General features: G+C 49.3%; 1 protein-coding gene across 1 annotated transcript; it reads left to right on the plus strand.

Moving 5' to 3' along the window:
- Positions 1-9,952: 9,952 nt before the first annotated feature.
- On the plus strand, positions 9,953-23,396 carry rybpb (RING1 and YY1 binding protein b). The gene is made up of 5 exons (XM_076141101.1): positions 9,953-10,106; positions 10,736-10,861; positions 20,637-20,990; positions 21,075-21,173; positions 21,501-23,396. The coding sequence occupies exons 1-5, from the start codon at positions 10,081-10,083 to the stop codon at positions 21,748-21,750; spliced, it is 855 nt and encodes a 284-aa protein (XP_075997216.1). The 5' UTR covers positions 9,953-10,080; the 3' UTR covers positions 21,751-23,396.
- The last annotated feature ends 518 nt before the right edge of the window (positions 23,397-23,914 follow it).

The raw sequence follows: 23,914 nt of genomic DNA on the forward strand, positions 1-23,914 counted from the left end.
TGGTTACGGCTGCAGAAGGTTCTTGCTTTAAATCTATCTGGAGCTTTCCTGTGTGGACCCTACATGTCTGTGGATTTCCTCCAGGTGCTCCAGTTTCCACCCACATGCAGTTCGTGCCAAAGTCAGACTTCATATTTTGGAAAATCCACAAATCGCCAAACCTCTCAAAATTACAAGTCTTACGTCTAAAGAGCCAAACGTCTTTACTAGGAATGGAGATCCAGAATAGAGGTTCTGTGTTCTGTTACTTAAAGATCTCAGATTTCCTGCAAGGGGGAATTGAAAATATGCTTGAAAATGTCGGAGTTCAGGTCGAATCTCTGAGCTGCTGAGGTCTGATGGATGTCGGCGATTGGGCCCCCGAGCAGTGATTTGGCTCTAATCGGGGATTTTTCTTCTGTCCCAGATCTTAAAGAAATTTGTCTGGGACTGGAAAATCTGAGCTAAAAAATCCCATCCCATCTGAGCTCGGCACTCAACGAGCTGGAATGCAAATGTGTGTCTTCGCCCAGGTTTCCCTCTCGCCTCCTCAGCCCTGTTAGCACTGCACAGCATGAGCGGATAAAGAAACGCAGGGATGAAAGAAAATTGTAAGATGATGCTGATAAATCTCCAAGAAATCCTCCCCGGCATAGCGGCGGGAGAATCATTCCCAGCTCTGGAGCAAATGGCTGTTTCAAATGGCTCAATTCCTTAAGGACAGAGCGAGAGATGAAGGCGGCACAGCTCAGCGGACACATTGAATATCCCGTATTGATTTGTTTTGCCGCTTGGCTTGTTAGGAACGCTGATTTTATTTACATGCTTGTTTGACTGTAAACGCCTCATTATCAGTCGTCTCTTAATTAAATCAGGCGTATGAAGCCCACGCGGCGCCGCCTTGTATAAACTCTCCCCACGGCAGACAGCAAAGGGCAAAGCATCACCCTCAGCAAGGAAACACAGGTGTATTAACAAGTCAATGAGAAATCCACGTGTGTATAATTTCGCAGTGAGCACATCTGACCTTTGTTAATGATGCCACTCAAACCTGCAGGTGGTGTTTCTCAAATAAACTCCCCGGGGACCGGCATGCATTGCTGCACCGAGGCGGAGCCGATTCCCGATTGCGACGACGAGCGGCAGAGCGGCGAGGAAACGCGTGTCAGTCAAAAGGGAAAAAGGGGCGAAAATCCAATTGCTTCTTCTTCTTCTCTTTTGTCGAGTCACCTTTTTTTGTGCTGCCTTATGCTCCGTCGAATTCCTGTGTGTGTGTGTGTGTGTGTGTGTGTGTGTGTGTGTGTGTTTTCCCTTGCGAGCACTCATCTGTGCATAGAGAGCACGGCCACTTAAATCCGCTGATGTGCAGCCGCTGTGATGGATCACTCCCGTTTTACTTCTTCCCTCTCTGAAATGTACTCTCATATTGTGTCGACTCTACCTGGACTACTGTTGGTTTTGAGGTCTAACTCAGTTTCCGGAGGGGGGGTTAGAAAGTCCTTGAAAAGCAATTTATCCTCTCCCGTCCTCTTCTTCCCTCCTTATGACGAGTCGCAGCTATTTCCCTCTTCCCATCTTCCCTCCCGTCTCCCTCTTTACTCCATCTTAATTTCCTACCTCGCTCTCATCACCTGCTGACTCACCCTCTTCATCTCACCTCTTCGCCCCCCCCTCCTCAGCCTGCCATATTACTCTTTCTCTCTCGCTCTCTCATCCCTCTCTCCGCATCACGCGCACATCACGCCGAGCATCCCAAATATCAAATGTGAAGGCCGGCTGCGCTCTTTGCTGCTTAAATCTCCTCATAATGGAGCCCAAGGGTATCTGAAATTGAGTGTGAGGACTGCATCAAGGTCATTTACTCCGCCCTGCAGGACGGTGATGGATGCCTTGTCTGATTGCTGGGTTTGGCTGCCCTACTTGAAGGGAAGCATATCCCGTTGCGGTTTTTACGAGACATCGGAGAGTGTTGCCTTTTTTGTGTGCGGATGGTCAGAAAGTCATTCCTAGACGGAGAGCCAGAGAGAAATTATGAGCGGGGGGAGGAGACAGAGTGGGAAGCGGGAGGGGTGGAGACGGGAGCGTAATAGCCACTGTAGTCTGAACTGAGCCATTCCGCGAGTATGATTCTTGAGTAAACATTTGAGAGGGATTGAAATGAAACGTATTGATTGCTGGTTGGATGGTGCAGCGTCTGTCAATAGACTAATCTGCCAAATTGACTGCATCTCCCGGAGCCTTGTGTGGCTCCAAACAGCTGGATTCAGTCAGAGGAAACCATAAACACCAGCCGGACTCAGCTGAAACCTTTTTTCCCCCGGAGCCTGTGATTTATAATCCACCGCCTTTGTGTGCACGCACTTGTGGGAATTGCTATCCGACATGCCTGGCCGTTTAAGACTCCGTTCCGTACTGTAAGATGAAACGGATTTACGCTGAGTAAGAAAGTGAACGCAAGTGTGTGCCATTTTTCTCTCCCCGCCGCCGCCGCGTCGTCTTAAAAGCGCCGATGAAGACGGGATCGGGTTACAAAGTGGAAACGAGTGACCCGTGACCCCGGCCTTTCATCCGATCTCGTTTGTCACGTCTCTGTAACCGTGGCCATTATGTAGGTTTATTACATCTGCGTCCCATTTGATCCACTCAGTGATACAGAATAATGTCCTGGTGATGGGATTGAATGAGTTGAAAACTAGGAAACAGAAACAGAAACATTTGCATCGCACACAGAGGAGATTGAGATTTTCGTGAATTTTTTTTGAAACAGCGGCTTTGCTTCTGTCTTGGCCACGACGCCGAACCCCAGCTGGAACAGAGCGACCCTGACGCCTCTATCTTCTTCACTCCATTCATCTCGGATCGCCGACATTTCCCGTCGACGATCCAAGGTGTCGCCTCCCCCCCCCCCCCCCCCCCCCCCCACCTCCCACTGTCACATCTCTAATCGACAGGCAGGTAAATGACAAGCGAGGCGTGATTGTCTGGCTGCTAATTCAGTGTTCTGGTTGAGGCTTAACAAAGCGTGAGATTGGGCCGTGCCTCTGCGCCGCACATTCTCAGCTTGCAGGCCCTTTTGTTCCGCAGCCCTTTGTGGAAGCTGCCCTGGATTCAATGAAACTCTCCACTGCTGAGTGAGCTGAAGGAGCTGCTTTTTTTTTTTGTCACACACTCTCATTCTCCGCTTAACACAGACACACACACACACACACATGCATATATATATATATACTACACACACACGCACGCACGCACGCACACACTCACTCGCACAGACAAAGGCTGAACCTTTGCCAGCATTTCGTGGGATAATCTACCTTCCTGAAGGTTTGCTTAAGCACCCCCCCACCCCCCCCACACACACACACCCCTCCACCTCCAGCACCACTAACCCAGCGTCTTCTCCTCCCTCCTCCTCCGCCTCCTCCTCCTCCGCCTCCTCCTCCTCCTTATCGGCCCCAGTGTAAGCAGCATGTGGTTTCCTGCCAACTCCTGGGAGCCGTGAGCTGCCTCTCCAAACAGGAACACGCATGAAGACATTCCACCACTGAAGGAAACTGTGTCCTCAAACACCCTCCCCCCTCTTCAATCCCCCAGACACTTCCACATATCCCACACACAACCCCTCAGCTCCACGGGGGCTTGACCACTGGACAATCAGCACACATAAACACACACACACACACACACACACACACACACACACACACACACACACACACACACACACACACACACACAAACACACACACACAAATGGGCACAGACACACAAAACCAGACACAAGCTTGGAGCCATTCAGCACAGCTATGGACATGGAAATGAAGAAGGCTGTGAGTGCGAGTGTGTGCGTGCGTGTGTATGTATGAGAAAAGCAGAGACAAACAGAAATGGAGAAAGTGTGTGTGCATGCCTATGTATGAGGGAGAGACAGATAGAGAGAGAGAGAGAGCATGCATGGGTGTGTATGAGAGCAAGAGGCCGTTAAAGTGAGTGAATCCACCAGGGGATTGGAAATTAATTTAGTAAAGAAATCCATCATCAGCTTATTCCACATCATTTGTCATCATGAGCCGTCACATCAAAAATCCTGCTCTGGTGTCGGAGCGCGTGTGTGTGTGTCTCGGAGAGATTCCTATTTGCTGGAAAATGAGCAGCTTCTCTTTGGTAATAACTGGCTTGGCGCGCTCCTGAGTTATTGTAGAGGTTCTTCTGCTGTAAGTTTACTGGAAATCATGAGTGCTTTTGTGAAAAAGCAAACATAGCTGTGAAGAGTGCTGAGAGAGAGCAGCTGGAGGGCTATTATGTGTCTGTTAGGAGAGCAAATTTGTTTAACATTAGAAGAGTGCTCTTTGAAACCAGACGGCAGGTCTGTGAGCCAACATGGATGAAAGCCACACAGTCAAGGTTATTCTGTTAATTCTGATTAATACGGCGAGATACAGAGAGAGGAAACAATGCACCAGGCAGACACACACACACATAAGGCAACAATGCACAGGCGGGTGAAAAGTCAAGTAGGTCTAATTATGGTAATATAGTGGAACTGCAGGACACACACACACACACACACACACACAGCAGCATCAGCGTGAGTGTCATCATAACAAAGCTTGTGTCCGGCAGCAGAAACCTGACTTTTAGTTTAGTGATCCAGCTCTTCCAGACTTTTCTCTCACATCTGACACACACACACCAGAGATGCGGTGTGAACATGTGAACAGTAAAAACAGGCGTTCAAAAAGAGATCTGCCTTTCCTCGCCGGTTTAAACTCATTGCCGTTCACGCCCGAGCTGCAGAGAGTGCTCCAGTTCTTTTCCCCCAACCGTAACAGAGAATTAAGTTGTTCAGATGCTCGCACACACTAAACAATTGTTTGCACGTGTCGGTTGTTCCACCTCTAAATCGCGTAAACTCAGGCGCCAAAGGAAGATGTGAAGAAGAGGAAGAGATACAGGATTACACATCAGGACGTGTGTATACAGAGAGATTAATGTGTTCTGTCTTTGGGAACCACAGGGACATCGTCCATTAGCAAATCTGCTTCAATATTTCGCACATTTACATTCACCTTTCAGCTGGGAAAGTGTGAGTTCAGTTTGTTTGCTTTAAGACACAGACTGTACTGTAGTTTGACACGCCTGCCTGCTCTGATTGTTTACATTTGGTCCGAGATCATAGTGCGATTTCCAATTTGTCTTGTCTTTGTACAAATCCCCCCTCCATTGTTCTGTTGTGTCTGCTTGCCTCACGAGCAGCTATTCTCTAATTGGAGGCGCGTTGGAAAAGGTCTGTGGATCAAAGTTGAATTAGGTCGAAGGTTCAAGTGCAGCGGCAAAGTGGGGAATCTGTCCACCGCCGTCGCTCAAGGTTGCGAGGGTTGAGAGTCACGGCTCAGCTGCATATAGAAAATAATGAGCCTCCCAGTGTGGCATGAATATGTGGACGAGGCCTAAATGTAGCCGAGACGACAAAGGCGCGGCCATCGCCTTCACCATCACCATTGCCAGGGCGAATAGCAGCCAAATCCCAAAGCGTAGAACACTGATTCAGAACCAATGTGCATGAAACAAAGGTAGACTTCAGATAATAAAACCTTCATCTTTCTAAGCTGAATGCCCTCCAGGTTGGCATGTGCCTATTATTGATCTTGGACCGTTATTGGGGAAAGTCGTGAGTGGGCGATGATTAATCATAAGTCTGTTTTCTCCTCTGAGTGTGTGTGGCTCGGTGCCAGATTGAGGATTTGTCCTCGTCTGCTGCCCCCGCTGCCTTTTTAGCAGCCAATTCTCCCACATCTGCCCCGCTCTCTCCAGCTTATCTCCACTCCTCAGTTTCAGGGAACATTTTCTAGGATGGAGTAAACAGAGCGAAAATACCCTCGACGGAGATTTTGAGAAATCCTTCTTCCTCTTTCCTCTCATGGGTGGTGTCATTCACGCAGAGTTATGAGTTTATGAAGTACAGTATCCTTTGGCATGCGGGGAACCTGTATAACATGGAAATTACACAGTGAGCTCTTCTGGAGTTATGAGCTCCGTGTCAGATGATGGATGCTCAATCCAAACTAATGTACTTGAGACAAGAGGATTTGTGTTCAAGCTGCTGAACAGATGTACTCCTCGCACATTTTAATCTGCACTTAAAGGTCTTCACGTCTTCCTCTGCTCTTGATTTGTTTCGCTTTATCATACAAATTTAATTCATGTATCCTCCCAGCGGTGAGAATCTGCAAGAGACCTTTAAAGAATCAGCAGCTGCTAGACTAATCTAATCCTTTAATATGAATGTAAACATTCTCATTACCTTTTTTTACACAGCCTGGGATTGGCAGGAACTCCATCAGTAACAGCATTGAGCACTGAGCTTCCTATAGCACTCTGGACACCATCCTCTTCCTCTGTCTCCATGAATGTGAATTTAACTCACAGATCGACAAATAAGAATAAGGCGTTTAAAAGCAAACGGCCAACAGGTCGCGTGTTTGAATCAAAAGGCGTTTTCCAGCCGTTGGAGGTTTGACAGACACCCTATTGCTGAAATTCAAGCTGGCATCAAACTGATTTTACACATTCGTGTCTGCAGAAGACATCTTCAAACCCACAGTCTGACAGCTACCCCCACTTTCCTCAGCACTCGGGCCAAGTGTGCTTAGGTGTGAAAACAGACTGAATTAAATTTCAACAGGTGCTCATTTTCTATTCTTTTCTCTTCCCTCCACACACACACACACACACACACACACACACACACACACATACACACACACACACACACATGACCTTCTTTCTCTGCTGACTGCTTAACCACAACAACTCTGTGGCCACCAGATTAAGTTTATACACAACAAGAATACATCCTCAATTACATTTACTGCAAGATACAATTATTCACTGACGGCATTCAGTGGTAGAGAGGGTGTGTGTGTGTGTGTGTGTGTGTGTGTGTGTGTGTGTGTGTGTGTGTGTGTGTGTGTGTAGGAAGGACGTGCTGTTGGGACTTTGACACCAGAGAATAAATTTTGTCTCACGATTAGACAGGAAGTCAGTGTCATTTCATTTTGTCTTCACCACAATCTGTCCCTTAACAAGTGGGCTGATGCGTGTGTGGTTATATGTGAAAGATAGTTGAACAGAAATGCTCAACTTATTTGGTCAAAAATGAATGTTTTGTCACTGCGTCAACAAAGAAGCTCATTAGTAAGACTATTATCACATTTAAATGTAAATCCAGAGGCATTTTAATGGTGTAGTTTCCTTTAATTACATGTATTTTTGTATTTTATTGGTTATTTAACAGAGACAATGCACAATAGATATATTGCACCACAGATGACAAATTGCCCATTTTCACCTGCAATTAATTCCTGAAAAAATAATGACATTTTTATTATGAAGAGTTTTTATTTAACAATTGCTCTTTTCCTTCATCCCAAACATAATCCATAATCCTCTTGCCTTCTTTTCGTCGTGTTATGTGTTCTTAATCACTGTTGTATCAATGGATTCATTCGTCATCAGCACACAGGTATTCCAATACAACACAGATTGCAAAAGCCCTCGCTCCCTCGCTCCCTCGCTCGCTCGCTCGGCTCTACGTGAGCGAGCGAGCGAGATGTAACTTTCAAATTTAAAATCCCCACAGTTTTTCCCAGGAACTCATTACAGAACCAGTGAGGCAGAGCTTAATGTTGTTTTGACTGAATTGTAGTTATCAGTAGGCCACTGTTATGAAGCTCAATTAGAGCAGCATGCTATGAGCTAAGCAGTGGTAATCACTGGGCGGAGGGCAGAATTATGTGGAGGCATGGATATTCACTAGGAGCTAAAAAAGAAAAAAGGAGAGAGGGATTCACAATAGGGACCTCGAGCCGTGGAGAGCAGCTAATGAGCCTACATGATTCACGCTTGGTCTCCCCCACAGAGAGCCTCGTCCTGGGCAGAGTGGAGGCGCGCGACTGCTGCAGTGTTTGCACCGACGCATTCCGTGACGCAGCCTGCCGAGTCCTTGGGGGCAAAGGGGGTGATTAAAAGTTTCTCACGCAAATGAATCAAGTTCCTCTCTCCCAGATCTAGACCCAGACCCAGACCCAGACCCAGATCAGGTTGTGTCTTGATCATGTAAACACAAAGATCCAGAAAACCTTAACTTCCATACAAGTACAAAAATGTATTCAATCCAAAACCACCTGCACTTGGTCTAAAACTCCCTATAATGTCACATGGAGCCAGAACGTTGTAGGTTCAGATCTCAGCCTTCATCACGTCTGCATGGTGCTTGCGTGTCCTCTGTGTGTGTGTGTGTGTGTGTTTGCTTTGGATTCCGCCATCAGCACAAAAACAAGCAGCTCAGGTGAACTGGAAAGGCTGAATTGCCACGGATGTGAAATTGAGCGTGAAAATGTTTGTCCAGTGTCCCCCTCCCCCCTACCCAACAACCTTTTGCCCATTGCATGCTGGGAAGGACTGCAGATGCACCTGTGTCATCTGATTTCTTGGAGGACCCTGTATCAGATTTTGTATAGATCCCTAATTAATGAATGAGACGGTGTGTTACATTCTTCACTAAGCAATAAGTGTGACAGTAATGTGATAATGATATAAAAGATGTCTTTTCTTCCAAGGTCATCAACAGAACAGTCCCCTTGGAGCCTGAGGGGATTTGGTGTCTTGCTCTAGGACACTTTGGCAAGTAAAGCATGGGGCTGCTTGAAGGACAGGCTGTCTGAAGCACGTCGCTGTCAGATGAACTTCATTGCTCCCTCAGCTTGCTGCAGCCTGGATGCTGACTTCTGGCTCAACCAGACCCAAAGCCTCACTACGTATTATCATTATTATTATAATTATCATTGATTTCTGTAATTTACCTCTTACGTAAGTCTTTGTAAGACACAAAGCACCCCATGAATGAAGGAGGCGTAAGAAAACAGCGTCGGCAGCTTCAAGAAATGAAGCTGGTGAGTCAAACTCCTTCATTTATTTGGGCTGAGCTTCACCAACGTGCCTGGCCATGATCTGAGTGAGAACGTCGGAGATACATGAAGTGGCGGGCGGTTCACAAGAGGGGAGAGCACGCGCCTCTCACCGTGAAGTAAGCCTCAGCCAGGCATACACATGAGAGAATTCTAAACATTTCTGCACACCATTTACACATAGTCAGCGGTTTGTCATCAATCCAAATACACACACAGAGGGCATTTGTGTTGTAGTGAAGACGTGAGAATGTGGAGTGTCTCCCAAACACCCCCAGAGAAAGAAACATGGCACAATCTAGCTGTGTCACTCTCATGTACTTAAGTAGGACATGAGCTGAAACACAAGAAAGAATGTATTCAAGTGTGTCCCACGTGTCTTTCATGCATTCATTATGATGTCTCAGGATTCATTTGCATTACCTGTGAAAGAGTCAGGGCGGCAGTAGCTCAGTACATAGGGGACTCGGCTTGGGAACCGGAGGGGAGAGAGAAGCGTGGACTGGCAGCTGACAGCCGAAGAGTTGCAAGTTTGCTGACCTAGAGCAAGGCACTGAACCCCAACCTGCTGCACGGGTGCTGGCTGCTGGCTGCCCTGCGGTGACCCCCCCCCGGTGCATGCATGTGCGTGTGTGTAGGAGGGGGCACAAAGATGTGTGTGATTACATTTGTGTAGGATTACATTGTGTGTGAAGCATGTATGTATAAACTGCATGAAACGGATAGGATAAATAATGTTCCTCTCTCTCTCTCTCTCTCTCTCTCTCTCTCTCTCTCTCTCTCTCTCTCTCTCTCTCACACACACACACACACACACACACGTGCACATCATGTGTCGGTGCGGTCAGTGTGAACACGCGTGTCTTTATCTTAGGATGATCTCTCTCCGCCGCTCATTAAAATATAGCTCTTAAATTTCCATCCCAGACTTTTAAACCTTGCAACGCCCTGATTGGCCGAGCGGCGGTCACGTGTCGGAGCGCAGTCAGTCGCCGTGCCGTGCCTCGAGCCAGCGCTGAGTGGAGCTTGTCTGCCAACAGCTTCAGCAGCGGCTCGTTCTGGATTCTACTATACTCACTGACAATTACAGGAGGCCCCTTTTTCTTCTTATTTCCCGGGATTATTCTTCACCATGGGCGACAAAAAGAGCCCGACAAGGTAACGAGACCGTCCGCTGTCGATTCCGACTTGTTTGGGGCGATTTGGGCTACGATATTCGGATGCGTTTCCCCCTCACACAGGGAGCGTTTCTCCCTTTTTTTCAGTTGGTATGCCACAGCTAGCTAGAATAGTGCAGTCACTATGGCGGCTTCTCGCTCCCTTACAAGCCAGTCACTTAACAGACAAAGGGAATTTTTTCGGAGGAGACGCCTGGCATTCCCTGAAACGCTCTTCCGTCTCGACGAAGCCTGTTCGTGGGTCGTTGTCGAAATGGACGTTGTTTGATATCGCTTTTGTTAGCCGACACGCTGCGCTTCGATACCGAATTTTTTAGCCCCGCTTTCCCTGCTTCGCTAGCCTAGCTGGCGATACAGCCGGACGGTGTGGATCATCGTCCGCTTCGCCACTGTTGGGGATTTATTTACCCACCAACGAGCTCCACTTGCCGGACTCCCTCGCCTGTATTAATGACAACACCACCGTGCCTCGTACCATACGTGTCAGCGTATAGATCAGACGGCGGCTCATGTTTGTCACAACCTCCCCCCCTCTCGTCCTTGTTAATTGATGAAATGTGTTATTAACTAACTTGACCTTTAAACATTTGTCTCGCTTTTATTTAAAAGGCCAAAAAGACAAGCCAAACAGACCGCGGACGACGGCTACTGGGACTGTAGCGTCTGCACGTTCAAGAACACCGCCGAGGCTTTCAAATGCAGCATCTGCGATGTGAGGAAGGGCACATCCACAAGGTAACGCCGCTATCTGCCTCCCTCTCTCTCTCTCTGTCTCTGTCTCTCTCTCTCCGCTGTCTCTCAGCGTCTCGTTTCTCCCCTGGTTGGTTGGTTGGTTTGGCTGGCTGGCTGCAGCGGCATTGCATCGCGATTTATGGGAATGTCAACTTTGATCGACAGCCTGTTAGTGTGTGTTGTGAGCGACTTGTTGATTGAGCAATCTCGCAAACATCTCCATCTCCTCCTCCTCCTGCTGCTGCTGTTGCTGTTGTTGTCTGCTTGGATCATCCCTTGCTTGTTATTTGTGTGCAACCAACATTACAGTGCTGTTATGCATCTCGTCTAGGTAGGCTGGCTGCTTCACTAGCCAGAAGAGAGAGAGAGAGAGAGAGAGAGAAAGGGGGGGGGGGGTAGAGAGAGAGAGAGAGGGACCATACTTCATGATGGCTGTACCGCTCCAGAGCATCACCAGAGCAACAGTGGAAGCAGCGCAGCTCTGTATGGGCTGACGTGATGCTTCGCCTACCTGTAGGATCGCACAGGTTCTCATGCTGACAAGTGCGCTGAGTCTTATTGACAGTATATGAGATGATGTGATGGATAGAATAGCTGTCATCTTCACCAGAGTAAGATGTAAGACGTTAGATGTGCCTTTGTGTGGTAGTTTGTAGGATCTGATGCCTCTGGGTGTTTACACATTTACCAGCAAAGTTGTCATTTCTCCCTGTCAGTCTGCTTTATTTTCTCGCTGAGAAAATCCCTCCAAATGATTCATATCGATACTCAGAGTTTGAGGAAGAACTGACGTCAAAACGAATAAGGTGTCGTCACGTTTTATGGGAACTAAGATGAAACGGCTGTGAGCCTTTTAATATCATGACGGGATTCCCTCTCAGTGTCGTGTCTACACCCACTGCTTCTCCTCTGAGGAGCGTTTCTGACGATAAGTTGCTCTGCGCCACGCGATGTCACCGATCGCGATGAGATCAGAGCGACAGATGAGTCATTTGTGGCTTTTGTTGACACGTCCCCTAAACTCTAACCTTTCCAGCTGCAGTTTCAGTGTATGAGTGTCGCGGCTGACACCAACAGGGAAAACACACCGACCGTCGGTTTACTGAGAATCCAGAAAAGATTGTGTTCGGGTAGAATTGTCTGGCTCGTTTCCCCACACCGTCCTTTCCTAGCAGCGTGTATCTCCAGACCACAGCTGATGATGCAGGCTTAGCGCAGTGTGTGTGTGTGTGTGTGTGAAGGCAGAGGCAGGAAGCGGAGACGCGCGTGTGTGTGGTATAGTCATCCCACCACTGTGCTTTGGCAACAGCCTCAGCTGCCTCCGTTTGGTAAATAAGGGCGCATGACATCACTGGAGCTGGTTGTCACACACACACACACACACACATTCCCGTTTGATCTGAATGGTTCACCTTTGATCGGCGCTATTATTTACCATTGCGGGACTGCCTCTTACTCTAATTAGCTGTCTGTTCTCCCTTGTTTGATCTGTGTATGCAAAGCACGGGACCGAGCTAAATGCGCTTACCCAAATGATTCACACACACTCCAGAATGTGTGTGTGTGTGTGTGTGTGTGTGTGTGTGTGTGTGTGTGTGTGTGTGTTGCTCCTTTTCTGCCAAGCTCTGCTTCTATTCACTAATTACTTGAAATCCTCACCAGTGGTAAAAGTCTCTAGTCAAGCCAGGTGTTGTCTGAAGTTGGTAGTGTGATTCCCATCATTGTCTGGTGTTTGTTGTCTAATAGATGACCTGATGTATTGATTTGCACTGTCAGTGTCACATGGTTTGAGTTTGGTTTGAGACATGGCTTGTTCTGAGCCATGTTGACATCTTTCCCCTCCCCGCCCACATTGTTTCTGGTGATTTCCTCTCCGCTGGCGTTTCAGAGTCTTTGTCAGTGGTGGTAATGAAAAAGGGAAAAGTTAGATGCAGCTCCATTTTAATTGCAAATGTCCATCTGTCATAGAAAAACAGTTTAGTGTAACAGGTAGCAATTATCTAATTAAAATAGAGTAGGACATTAACGTGGATTGCAGAGGCACAAGCCTCCCAATCTGGACCGTCATCCAGTCAGCAGCTGTTCCTACAGGTGTTCATAGAGGAAGTACAGTTATGTGATATTGAACAGCATTAAACGATCTGTGCTGGTTTCCACCCCAGCGACTTCTCACAGCGGTAACAGGAGGCGAGGTAGATAATTGTGGGTCAAATGGCTCCGAATCTGCTGTAATGCAGGCGAGAATGTGTGTTAACGAGCCCAAACGCCGAGCGCGGCCCCGGCGTGCAGGCGGAGGCCTCTACGAACCCGTTGACCCGCTCCAGCTCGGTGATGTAACCTGATATCCAAGCGGGCTAAATCTAGCCTCTGCCTCTCCGACTCTTAAACAAGAAGGCCCTATGCTTTTTGCACCTGACCTCTCCCCGCTAATCTACAAGTCCAAGAAGCCCGAGTGTTCCGTCTCAGCACTCGGCGCCCCGGCTCTTTGGTAATTGGAGAGCGGCCCGCATTAGCATCCCCTGTGAGGCGCATGGGATCATATTTAAATGTTTCTGGCATCTGAACCTGATGGCTGTGCGAACGTGACACCGTGTTGCTGTACATCAGTTTGCTTTTTGGTGGTGTTTGGTATGCACCTCTGGCAGCCCCGGGGCCCTGGGAGCAGCCATTAGGACTCCTCTAAAGGTGATTGATGCTTCAGATCACAGGAAGTCTTGAGGTTCCTCCATCTTTGACTGCCGTGCTGTTATCTGCGCTCTGTTTTGATCCCGCTTCATGTCGCCTCTATGAGCGCTCAAATGCTGCAAATAGATAAAATCATCTTCTTAAATCATCTTCCTAAAGATTAAACTGCTAAAATGTAAACAACCTTTAACGACGCAGTGTGGCATGTTGTGGATTTCTTGATGCAGGTATCAAATATTAGGCTTTAAATGTTTTTAAAAGTCTAAAAAGAAGCCAGGTTGAAGCAACTAGCCATTGTATCTGTGGTGCACATGGAATAACCTCACATGTTATAGAGATGAAACATAAACACCACAAAATGCCATCCTGAACAGGGCAGTGTTCTTTTTTTCCATTTCATCTGTAGTACAGACGTCGTATCAACGCTCCCACATCTAACCCGTCTGACACATTTGTGTAGGGACCGCGCGGGGCCCGAACACACTGCATCTAATAACCAAGCCGCACAATTATTGGAAAATGATTGCAGTCATGGCATGGCGTGTGTGTGCGCTTCAGTGTTAGTGCCGTATTGTCTATTAGAATGATGGAATAGAGTCATTAAAGCCCCTGGATTCTACCACTGTTTTGTTCAGGAGGTTTACATGCACTGGAACGCTCGACAACACCTCGTGTGTATCCGGAGACGGGCCGGCTGCTGTGTGAGAGTACGGGCATGGGGAGGCATTTGTTTAGGATAAGAGGGACATACCAACGCTTCAGCTGTATGTGTGTGTGTTCCCATGTCTGCCATGCAAAGCCAAGTAGCCCCCCCTCCCCTCCCCCACACACTTTTCAGAAGATACTCCTTTATCCAACATCTGCACCCGATGTGAAAGGGTCGCCCTAATCTGCAGGCGTTAATTTGGCGAGTCTGAAAGTTCCTTAATTACTTCATAGGATTTGGCCGTATGCGAGTGATTAAACACAATAGCCACTTTGGCAACCAGAACTGCTGAATTGGGGTTCCTCCAGCGAGGGCAGATAGAGCAGGAGAGAGAGCGAGCACCTTCACAAACACAGAGGAGGACAGATGAGGACAAGGAGAGAGAGAGAGAGACTGTGAGGGAGGGAGGGAGGAAGGGAGGCGAATGAGCTGGTAAATGTGGAGTCACGGCTAACTGAATAGTGAGGAAGAGGACGAGGGAAGGAAGAGCAGTGCAGGGACAGAGGGGATTGGAACGTCTGGGTATCTGTGTGTGTGTGTGTGTGTGTGTGTGCTGGAAGAAAGGGGGGTATGGATGGCTGAACAGGGGGATGTGCTCACTCAGCTAAAAAGAGGGGGAGAGTGTCGGCCCTTACATGTGAGGTAATCACAGCAATATGCCATTTTCTACTTGAAGTCAATAAGTTGCCGGCACTGAAATATTTAGATTAGCCGTCAAGTTTGTCTGGCGAGCCCACAGTCGACATCACGCCACCGATCTGAAGCTCTGCAGTCGGGTCTGTAAATATGCATGAAGCTGCTGCATAATGGCAGCGTGAGGCGTGCCCTGTTGAGGAGACACACATATTAACACACATGTGAACACGTGTCGTCACGCCAGAACGATTCAGTCCCGTTGACACAATCGGTCCCGGAGGTCGAGGCGAGAGTCACGGTCACAATAGTTACAGCTGTGAAAAGCTCTTTAAGGAGAAAGAGGAGAGCCACGTGTGTGATACTGATCTGTAATGTGTGTGTGGACGCCGCGCTCGAAAAGGTCAAACCAACAACTCCTTCTAAACTTCTCAACTCTGGCTGTCACAGCTGGTCGTTTGCATGCAGCGCTTCATTCCACCAGACGCTGCTTTGTTCCTGCACAGAGGAATCAGTGGTTTTCTGCTCTGTGGAGCGATTGACACTCTGATCATGAGAAAACAGCTTAAGCATATTGAGAAATCACACAGCAAATCAATGACTACAGAGGTTTGGATGTGGAATCAGGTTTCCTCGGTCGCCTCCGTTTGTTTGCTTGCTTGTTGTTCCTTCCCACGTAGCACATAAAGGCCTGCCGCAAAGGCGCAAGCAACCCGTTTGGCGGCAGCGGCGTTTGATGACTTGTTGAGCCGATTCAAACCAGGCTGTATTTACACGAGCGCAAACAGGCACCACAACAGAACAGCAACAAGAAGGGGGACGCTGGGGTCCACTGCACAGATACATCCTCCTCACCCGGAGGCCAAGCATGGAGAGGAAGGGCGGCCAAGAGGACCCCCTTAAACTGAGGGTGTGTATGGAGGGGGGCTGATAGATGGAGGGGAAGTGGCAGAGAGCGGGAAAGACTGAGAGGATATGCAGAGGTAACACAATTGTGTGATTCAGAAAGTGGTGACATGGCGCCGCTGATGAGAAGAGTCTGTCAAGGCTGGGAAGCAGACTTCCTTCTGCCTGTGACGTTACTTATATTGCAGTAAAGTCATTTTAAAGAGACTTTTTAAAAAGGGTTTCTTTGGTCTGATGTTAGATTTCCTTGAATCCCTCTTCCTCCTTCAGACGCTTCAGCACTGCGAGCGTGGCAGTGAAGCAAATGTCACGCCGGACTCTTCTGCTCCTTTGTTGTTTACGGGAGTTTTGTGGGATGCAGGACGCATTCTCAGGTGCCGTCGCGCATACAGAGTGCCTAAAGGAACAATGACGGGACCGTCACGCGGTATCCATGGTCCCCCAGAGGGTGAAGGGTGGCGACACGTAGCTGCAGTGACAGTAACGCTACATCCAGACTGGACGGGGCGGCTATAGGGATGAATCCTTAATGTCCCTGCTGGGCAGTGGGAATGAATTTAGAAGAGCTATAGCCCGAGGCTGCTCTTTCCAAAGACACACATACACACACACACACACACACACACACACACACACACACACACACACTCACACTCACACTCACACTCACACTCACACATTACTCATGGATGGTTTGAGGGGAAAACAGTTCATCATCCCTGATCAAGAGTTTGAGCACAACCTGAAATAAATATCAAATAAAGACAGAGGAGTCATTCTAAAAGCCTCAGCCTTGGGTTTGAATTTGTAATTTGATATTGTGCATTAGTTCCTCCTGTGGTTAAACAAACCCTCTTAGTTAACCACACTACATTACAGGGAATGTGTGTGGTAAACCCAGTAATAACAAAGTGCATGATGGTAAATAATGTTTGACTGGATAGACACAACGCACAACAAGCAAACTGCATCTGAATCAAACATAGAATCTATACAATTCTCACACTTTTGAGATTTTGTCCAGCAGTAAAAGTGTGTGTGTGTGTGTGTGTGTGTGTGTGTGTGTGTGTGTGTGTGTGTGTGTGTGTGTGTGTGTGTGTGTGTGTGTGTGTGTGTGTGTGTGTGTGTGTGTGTGTGTGTGTGTGTGTGTGTGTGTGTGTGTGTGTGTGTGTGTTCTCAAGTGTTTGTAGGAATGATTCCCTTTCAGACTGAGACTCACTTGTTCTCACATACTGATCATATGTTGACACGTTGACCCAGATCTCAGGCGTGAGCGTGTGCTTCTTGTCCTCTCTGAGGACACCAGGTCACAGCTGAGTACATGTGAAGACACCACTCACATTTCACTGGGGGGTTTTTTCTCTGTACGTCGCCGAGTGTCGCCGAAGTGTCGCAAAGTCTGAGCGATGTTCCCGCCATCGTAAAGAGCGCGTCACGCCTCGGCAGTTATCTGTGTAGCGGACCCCACCGTCCCTCCGCTCTCTCCGGCTGCTGAAGCTCTCGCTCAGCCGTCTGCCACGTTCACTCAGCCTGGCAGGAAATAATTGCTTGTCCTCTACACAACACTTCAAATGAAAGCTGTTTTAATGAGGGCTTTCCTGCACCTCTCTATCACACTCTCCATCACTCTCTCCCTCTCTCTCTCTCTCTCTCTCTCTCTCCCTCTCCAAGTACTCACTCTCATTGTTTGCCGATTCCCTCTGATTCCCTTCAGCTTGGGCTCTTGTCAGCCAGCTACGCGTCCCGGCGTAGCAGAGGGGCTTCTGGGCCGGTGCGGGGCCGAGCGGGTCGGCCATAACTACGGGTGTCAGCCTGACTAGATTAGGAGCTTTTAGGGATGATGATAGTTATTTCACGGCGCCCCGCAGAGGGCCTCCCCCCCCCGATTCTGTGCCCCCCCCCTCCCAACCCAGAATTTAAGGGGCAGGCAGAGGAGGAGCTGTCAATCATCGCCTATTGTGGTGTGAAGGGGAGGTAATATGCTGTAAGCCCTCACAGTGGGGAGCGGTTCAACAGCAAGCTTCACTCTATCACACACACACACACACACAAACACACGCACACGTCGATTGCCCTGATATTTAACGGCGGCTGTTGAAGGGTGTGTGGGCGACGTTCTAGCGATCGGACCTCCTGGGTTCCACCTCTGCCCCCCCCCACCCCCCCCAGTAGGTCTGGTTCTCTGTAAATGTTCCTGTTTGAGCCGGATGCTGGCAGCCTCATATGAGCCACTGGGGCTCTGAGCAGAGTCGTAATTTAATTGATGCATTCTGCGTTAAACAATAAAAGCAGATTAACATTTGTAATCATTAGTGTTTCTGTTGTTTTATAGGAGGGAGGCATTTTCCACTCGTTTTGGTCCACCATCATTAATAAATACAGGTCACACACACACACACACACACACAAACACAAACACTAGCTCCAGTTGTGTTAATGGGCCACAGAGCAGCGCGGAGCAAAGCCGCGTCGTGTGGTCAGTAAATAAATAATGGGCCAAACGGAGCGGTGGCTTTATCACGCCAGCAGCTCCTCACTGCTGACTTACAGCCGCCGCTGAGTTACAGCTTCACTGCCGGGGCCTCTTCTGCCGCCGAGCGGGCCGCAGACATGAATCTCGGGTTCCCACTCGGGCTCTCCCGACTCTGCAACAGGCAGAAGAGGCGTGGAGCTTATCAATCAGTCAATCAATCACCCCGGCTCTCCTCTCTCCTACCGCGCCCCGGCTCCGGCTGCCAGCCAGAGTGATTTCTGCTCCCGTCGGATGGCGTCAGCGCTCGCAATCTGTTTACGATTGTTGTGCCGCTGTCACTGCCAAAGTGTGTGACGGATACGCACAAGTATCCGTCGCCCTGAGTTACACAGGCACATGTTGTTTTCCTGTGTGTGTGTGTGTGTGTGTGTGTGTGTGTGTCTTCCTTGATGTCTTCTCTCGTTTATCAGAAGCAGAAGCTTGATTGGATCAGGAGTGCGGTGGCACCCAGGGGACCTGTTAGATTCCTGTTCTCCTGTCTGCTCACTGCTCTGTTGTTTGGAAACTCTTATGGAGATGAGGACAGATGGATGTGGTCCAGTACAGAAGTTTCATCATCAGATACAAACGCATCAACTTAAGTGCTTTAACTTTTAAAAAGCTGCTCTGACCCTTTAGATGGAAAATTCCAAGTGTGGGAGGGAACGTGAAGGGAGCAGGCCAGGATTGGCAATGACAATGGAACAGTAGGGGGAAAAAACCCTCCTGTTCCATCTTCTTAACTCCCGCCCGCTGTCGTCCTCTTGCCGGTTCTCCCACTGTGTGGCAGCAGGTAGACCGGCTCCACAGGCTCAGAGAACCCCGCCGGGTAACGGCATGCCGGATCAACAGTCCGGGGCCCATCAGCATTCACAGCACGGCCGGCGTATCGATCGGAGACCGGTGTGAACATTCCAACATGATGCCCTATTATGGCCCAATTGATTGGTTTCTGATCAGCCGTGCCTCCCACCTCTCGGGCAGGAGAGGGCCTCCGCCTCTCTAATGGGCCGCAGCAGGAGGAGGGAGCGTGATGGAGCAGTAGAGCGACAAGCAGCGAAAGTAGCAGGTTGGAAATTAGAGAGTAGAGGTACGCATTGTTGGAATCTTAAAGGCCGAGAACAGGAAGAAAGGAGGGGAACGGCTTAGCAACGTGAAGGAAGGATGATGAGAGAGCGGGCGGCTGCCAGAGTGAAACAGTGAAGCAGCCATCCGAAACAACCACCCGACTCACCAGCGTCCCGATTGTCCCGCTGCACTCGCTCCTCCTCAGCACGTCGAGCCGCTCTCTGCCTCCTTTCCTCCTCCTGCCAGGACCAGAGGCGGTTGTGGAGGGACGCGTGTGCAAGCCTCTCTGGGACAACTTGTCTTCCCGTCGACGGGCCTCCTGAGCAGTCAGTGAGCCGCGCCAGCCTGTTTGTTTGCCCTCTAAGCCTTCCGCGTGAGTGAGTGAGTGCGTGTGTATTTGTGTGTGTGTGTGTGTGTGTGTGTGTGTGTGTGTGTGTGTGTGTGTGTGTGTGTGTGTGTGTGTGTGTGTGTGTGTGTGTGTGTGTGTGTGTGTGTGTGTGTGTGTGTGTGTGTGTGAGAGTGAGAGTGTGTGGTTGTATGTGAGAGCGTGCTTGTGGTTGTGGTTTATTCCGCCCAGGGCTGGTTCGCCATTATCCACGTTACTGGCTGCAGTTCGGTCTCCCCGTCGGGTTGTCCTCCCCCCTCCAACCCCGAGGTTGTCTGCCTCCCCTTAGACGCTGCCAGCTGGCGTCCGTCAAGCCGCAGGTGTGTGTGTGTCGGCTCAGGCAGACTGGCCTTATGTTAGCGTTTATCCTCCTCATCTGCACAGCTGATGGAGCTCATTCTACATGTATGTGCATACAAGAGAGGTCAATATATGTTTACACTTTAATGGAGCACAAAGAGGACATGGTGGTGTGTGTGTGTGTGTGTGTGTGTGTGTGTACTGTATATGTGTGGATGAATGAGTGACATAGAGACACAGTTGATCTTTGGCTGTTGGCAGCGTTGGTTTGTGTCCCACTGAGTCTCATTCTGTGACCAATAAGGTGGAGCGTGCAGTAATCAGATTAGTGGACCTGAGTGACGCTGTGAGGCTGCGAGCGTCCCACCTTGTGATCCGGTGCCTTCATTTTATTACAGCCGTGAGCTAATGAGATTACAGCGCCGCTCCACCAGGCAGCCAACGCTCTAACCCGCCCCTGCCGCCTCCCTCTAGGTCCTGTCACCTCTGTGTGGTAGAGGGGCCGTGTTGGTGCGAGGCCAGAGCCGGCACGCTCCTCCACCATGACACTAATCCATGTTTCTGCCTTGGCTCTCCTCCACAGGAAACCCAGAATCAACTCCCAGCTGGTCGCCCAGCAGGCGGCTCAGCAGTACCCCATGCCCCCCCCTCCCAAGAAGGAACGGAGGGAGCGGAGCGAGCGCATGGACAAGGAGCGTCCGGAGGGGGACGGCGAGCGCCCCATCATGGAGGGACGCCCCGAAGGCGAGCGTCCGGAGAGAGTCAGGCCAGACGGGGACGGCTCAGAGGAAAAGGACAAGGACAAGAGCGACAAGGAACAGCCCATCAAAGCAGACAAGCCAGAGAAACACGACAAACCCGACAAACCCGATAAACCCGACAGAGAGAAGGACATCATCCCGGCCGTCACGAAGAAGCCCAGCAGCAAAAAGACAAGGTCAGTGTGTGTTAACATAAGGAGCCACCCGGGGCGCTGTGTCCCTGTGACGCTCCCTGCTCTAACATCTGCTTCCCCCCACAGACCCAAGTCAGACAGCCACCAGAGCCCACCCAGCGACAAACACAGCATACAGTCTGGGAAGTCGGCGACCAAGACCAACAAGTCCTCTCACATCTCCAGGTGCGTGTTTGCCTCTTCGTTTCCGCTGCGAAACACACACACACAGTGGCACAGTTCTGTTTAGAGGAAGACGAGTCAGTTCCTGGAGTGGGAAACCTCAAATGATTCACAAATGCTCTTTTACACTAAACACCCACTCCCACTTTATATCTACTTGCTCTGACTGTTCATGCATCAGCCGATGAAATGAGCAGTGCAATGTCGGCGCCCCCGCAGTGTTGGCAGCCTCCCCTCTGTTGTTGCACACACACAAACACACACACACACAGACTGTAGTTGGCGTTTGTAGTTACGACGTGTCTCCTCTCCCCCGTCTGTGCCCCGCAGGCCCAAACTCAAGAACGTGGACCGGAGCACGGCGCAGCAGCTGGCCATCACGGTGGGCAACGTGACGGTGATCATAACAGACTTTAAGGAGAAGACCCGCACCTCCTCCACGTCCTCGTCCACCATCACGTCCAGCGCGGGCTCCGAACAGCAGCACCAGAGCTCCGGCTCCGAGAGCATGGACAAGGGCTCGTCCCGCGCCTCCACCCCCAAAGGGGATCTCTCCGTGGGGCACGACGAGTCGTTCTGAGGCCCCGCCTCCTTTCTCACCCTCACCCCACCCCCCCACCTCCCTTTGCTCCGCCCACCCCTGTCCCCCTCCTCCCTCCCTCCCTCCCCACGTTTCTGGACACTATGGATCCCATAGGGGGATAGTTTTCACCTTTCCTACCGCCGCCCCGCCTCCATTTCCTCTCCACCCTGGATGCTGAGAGGAGCAGCGTCGGTGCACCCGTGGGGGGGGGGGCGGGGCGTGACACCCTCATGATTCCCACCCACCACACAGGCGAGGAGAGCCTGGCTTACATGGAATAACGGCCCCTCCCCCTCCCCCTCCCCCCTGCGGTAGCATCCAGACACTTGTATGTATTGTTTTATATTTGTACGTGGATGTGAGGCCAAGTGGACATTTTTGTTTTGTTTTTTGTTTTTGTAAAGAAGAATTCTCTGCTGGGCACAATAACCACCACCATTTTAATAACTTTAAACTATTATTACCCTTATTTATTACCCGTTGCACCTGTATACTTTGATATTCTCCTCTTTATGTTGAAGCTTTGCCGTGTCGCTCTGTCCAACGATCGTTCCTACAGTGTTTTTACTACAGTCTGAGATGACGGGACAAGACTCCAGTCACACACACACACACACACACACACACAGAGGGACACACACACAGACACACACACAGAGACGGACACACACACGCACACACACACGCGCACACACACACTGGTGCTACATACACTGTGAAGCAGTTTTTTTCCGATGGGGGAAACCGGCCCATCGGCTCAATGTGACGACGCGCCGACGACTCAGAAATCCTCTCTGGTTTCCCTCTTTAACACTGTCCGCCTCTGAACACTGTCGGGGCTCTTTCATCCACTTCATGTAATTGTAATGTACAGGTCATCTTGAAGGTCAGACACTTCACGTTCTCCAGTTGGACGCTCTCTGAGTTGGTTTGCTCTAGCAGACCTCTCACACACTATCTTGTCCTTGACTGTGTGGTGTAGGCTGTTGTGTAAAAACACTAAAAAGTTGTTGATATTTTCCGCATTCCGTATTTAAATGTTCATTTGGTTGACTGAAGGCGAAGGTGAGCCGGGTCTTCTTCTTCTTCTCCTTCTTCTTCTTCTGTGGTGACTGAAGGACGGTCGCACGCAGCTCCACCCGGTCAAACCGTGCAAGTTTTTTTTTTTTTTTTTCTTTTGTTGGGGTCCTGAAGGCAACTTTGATTTTTTATTTGATTTTTTTATTCACTCAACTTGATCCCTCCCCTCCCTCTCCCCCCCCTCAAAAAAAACAAGTGCAAAAAGGCGTCAGCAATTTACAAAGAGTGACAATTCAATTGATTTATTTTTTATTGATTAATTTAAGACTCCAGTTTATCGTTCAAGGCAAAAGATCTATTGCAGTAGTTAATAGAACAGCAAAGTCTTATTTAAGGGTTTTAATTCACTTTCACCTTAGCTGATACTAGACCAACATAATTTCCTTTAACTGTATGAAATTGTATAAAGAATAAATGTGTATATGATATCTTAGTTTTATTTATTGAAGGACCAAAGGAATTTCATAATGACATGATACATAGACAGATGAATAACAATTTGAAATGCAATTATCAAATGTGTGAGATGGAAAAACAGTTTAAATAAAGACTAATATAATCCATGTCGGTGGTGTTCTTCTTGTCCAACTCATCTCCGTGCCGAGTCGAACGCTGCCGACTCCACGCTCGCCGGCCAATTCAGCTGCTCCTCCCCCCACCCCCCCTGACCACAGAGCTCAAACCAGCATAGGCGAGGTAAACACGTAAACACGCCCCCCCGCCCCATCCCCCCACTCCCTCCACCCCAACACCCGATACGGCGCTCGGCTCCCAGGGATTCCATCTGCGCTCGCTGACTTAAAAGGCTTTGCTGTCTCACACGTAGGGGGCGCTAATCACATGTGTGTGTCGTAAAAAGCAATGTTTTTTGACGTCCAGGAGGTTTGTGTTCACGACCTTTTTCTGCTGTTTAAGCTATGGTTAATATGTAATTATGTACTTTATTGCATACAAATATGGAATCAGTGTTCAAAGTGAGGGAAAAGCAATGTGAATAGAAATAAATGGGACTGTTAGGAGGTGGGGGAGGGGAGGGGATGTTTTGTCCAATTTTTACTGAGAATATTACCCTGCTTTGTAA

The sequence above is a fragment of the Genypterus blacodes genome, unplaced genomic scaffold (assembly GCF_046128005.1).
Source record: "Genypterus blacodes isolate CSIRO-AG114 ecotype Tasmania unplaced genomic scaffold, CSIRO-AGI_Gbla_v1 ptg000017l_1, whole genome shotgun sequence".
Classification (NCBI taxonomy): domain Eukaryota; kingdom Metazoa; phylum Chordata; class Actinopteri; order Ophidiiformes; family Ophidiidae; genus Genypterus; species Genypterus blacodes.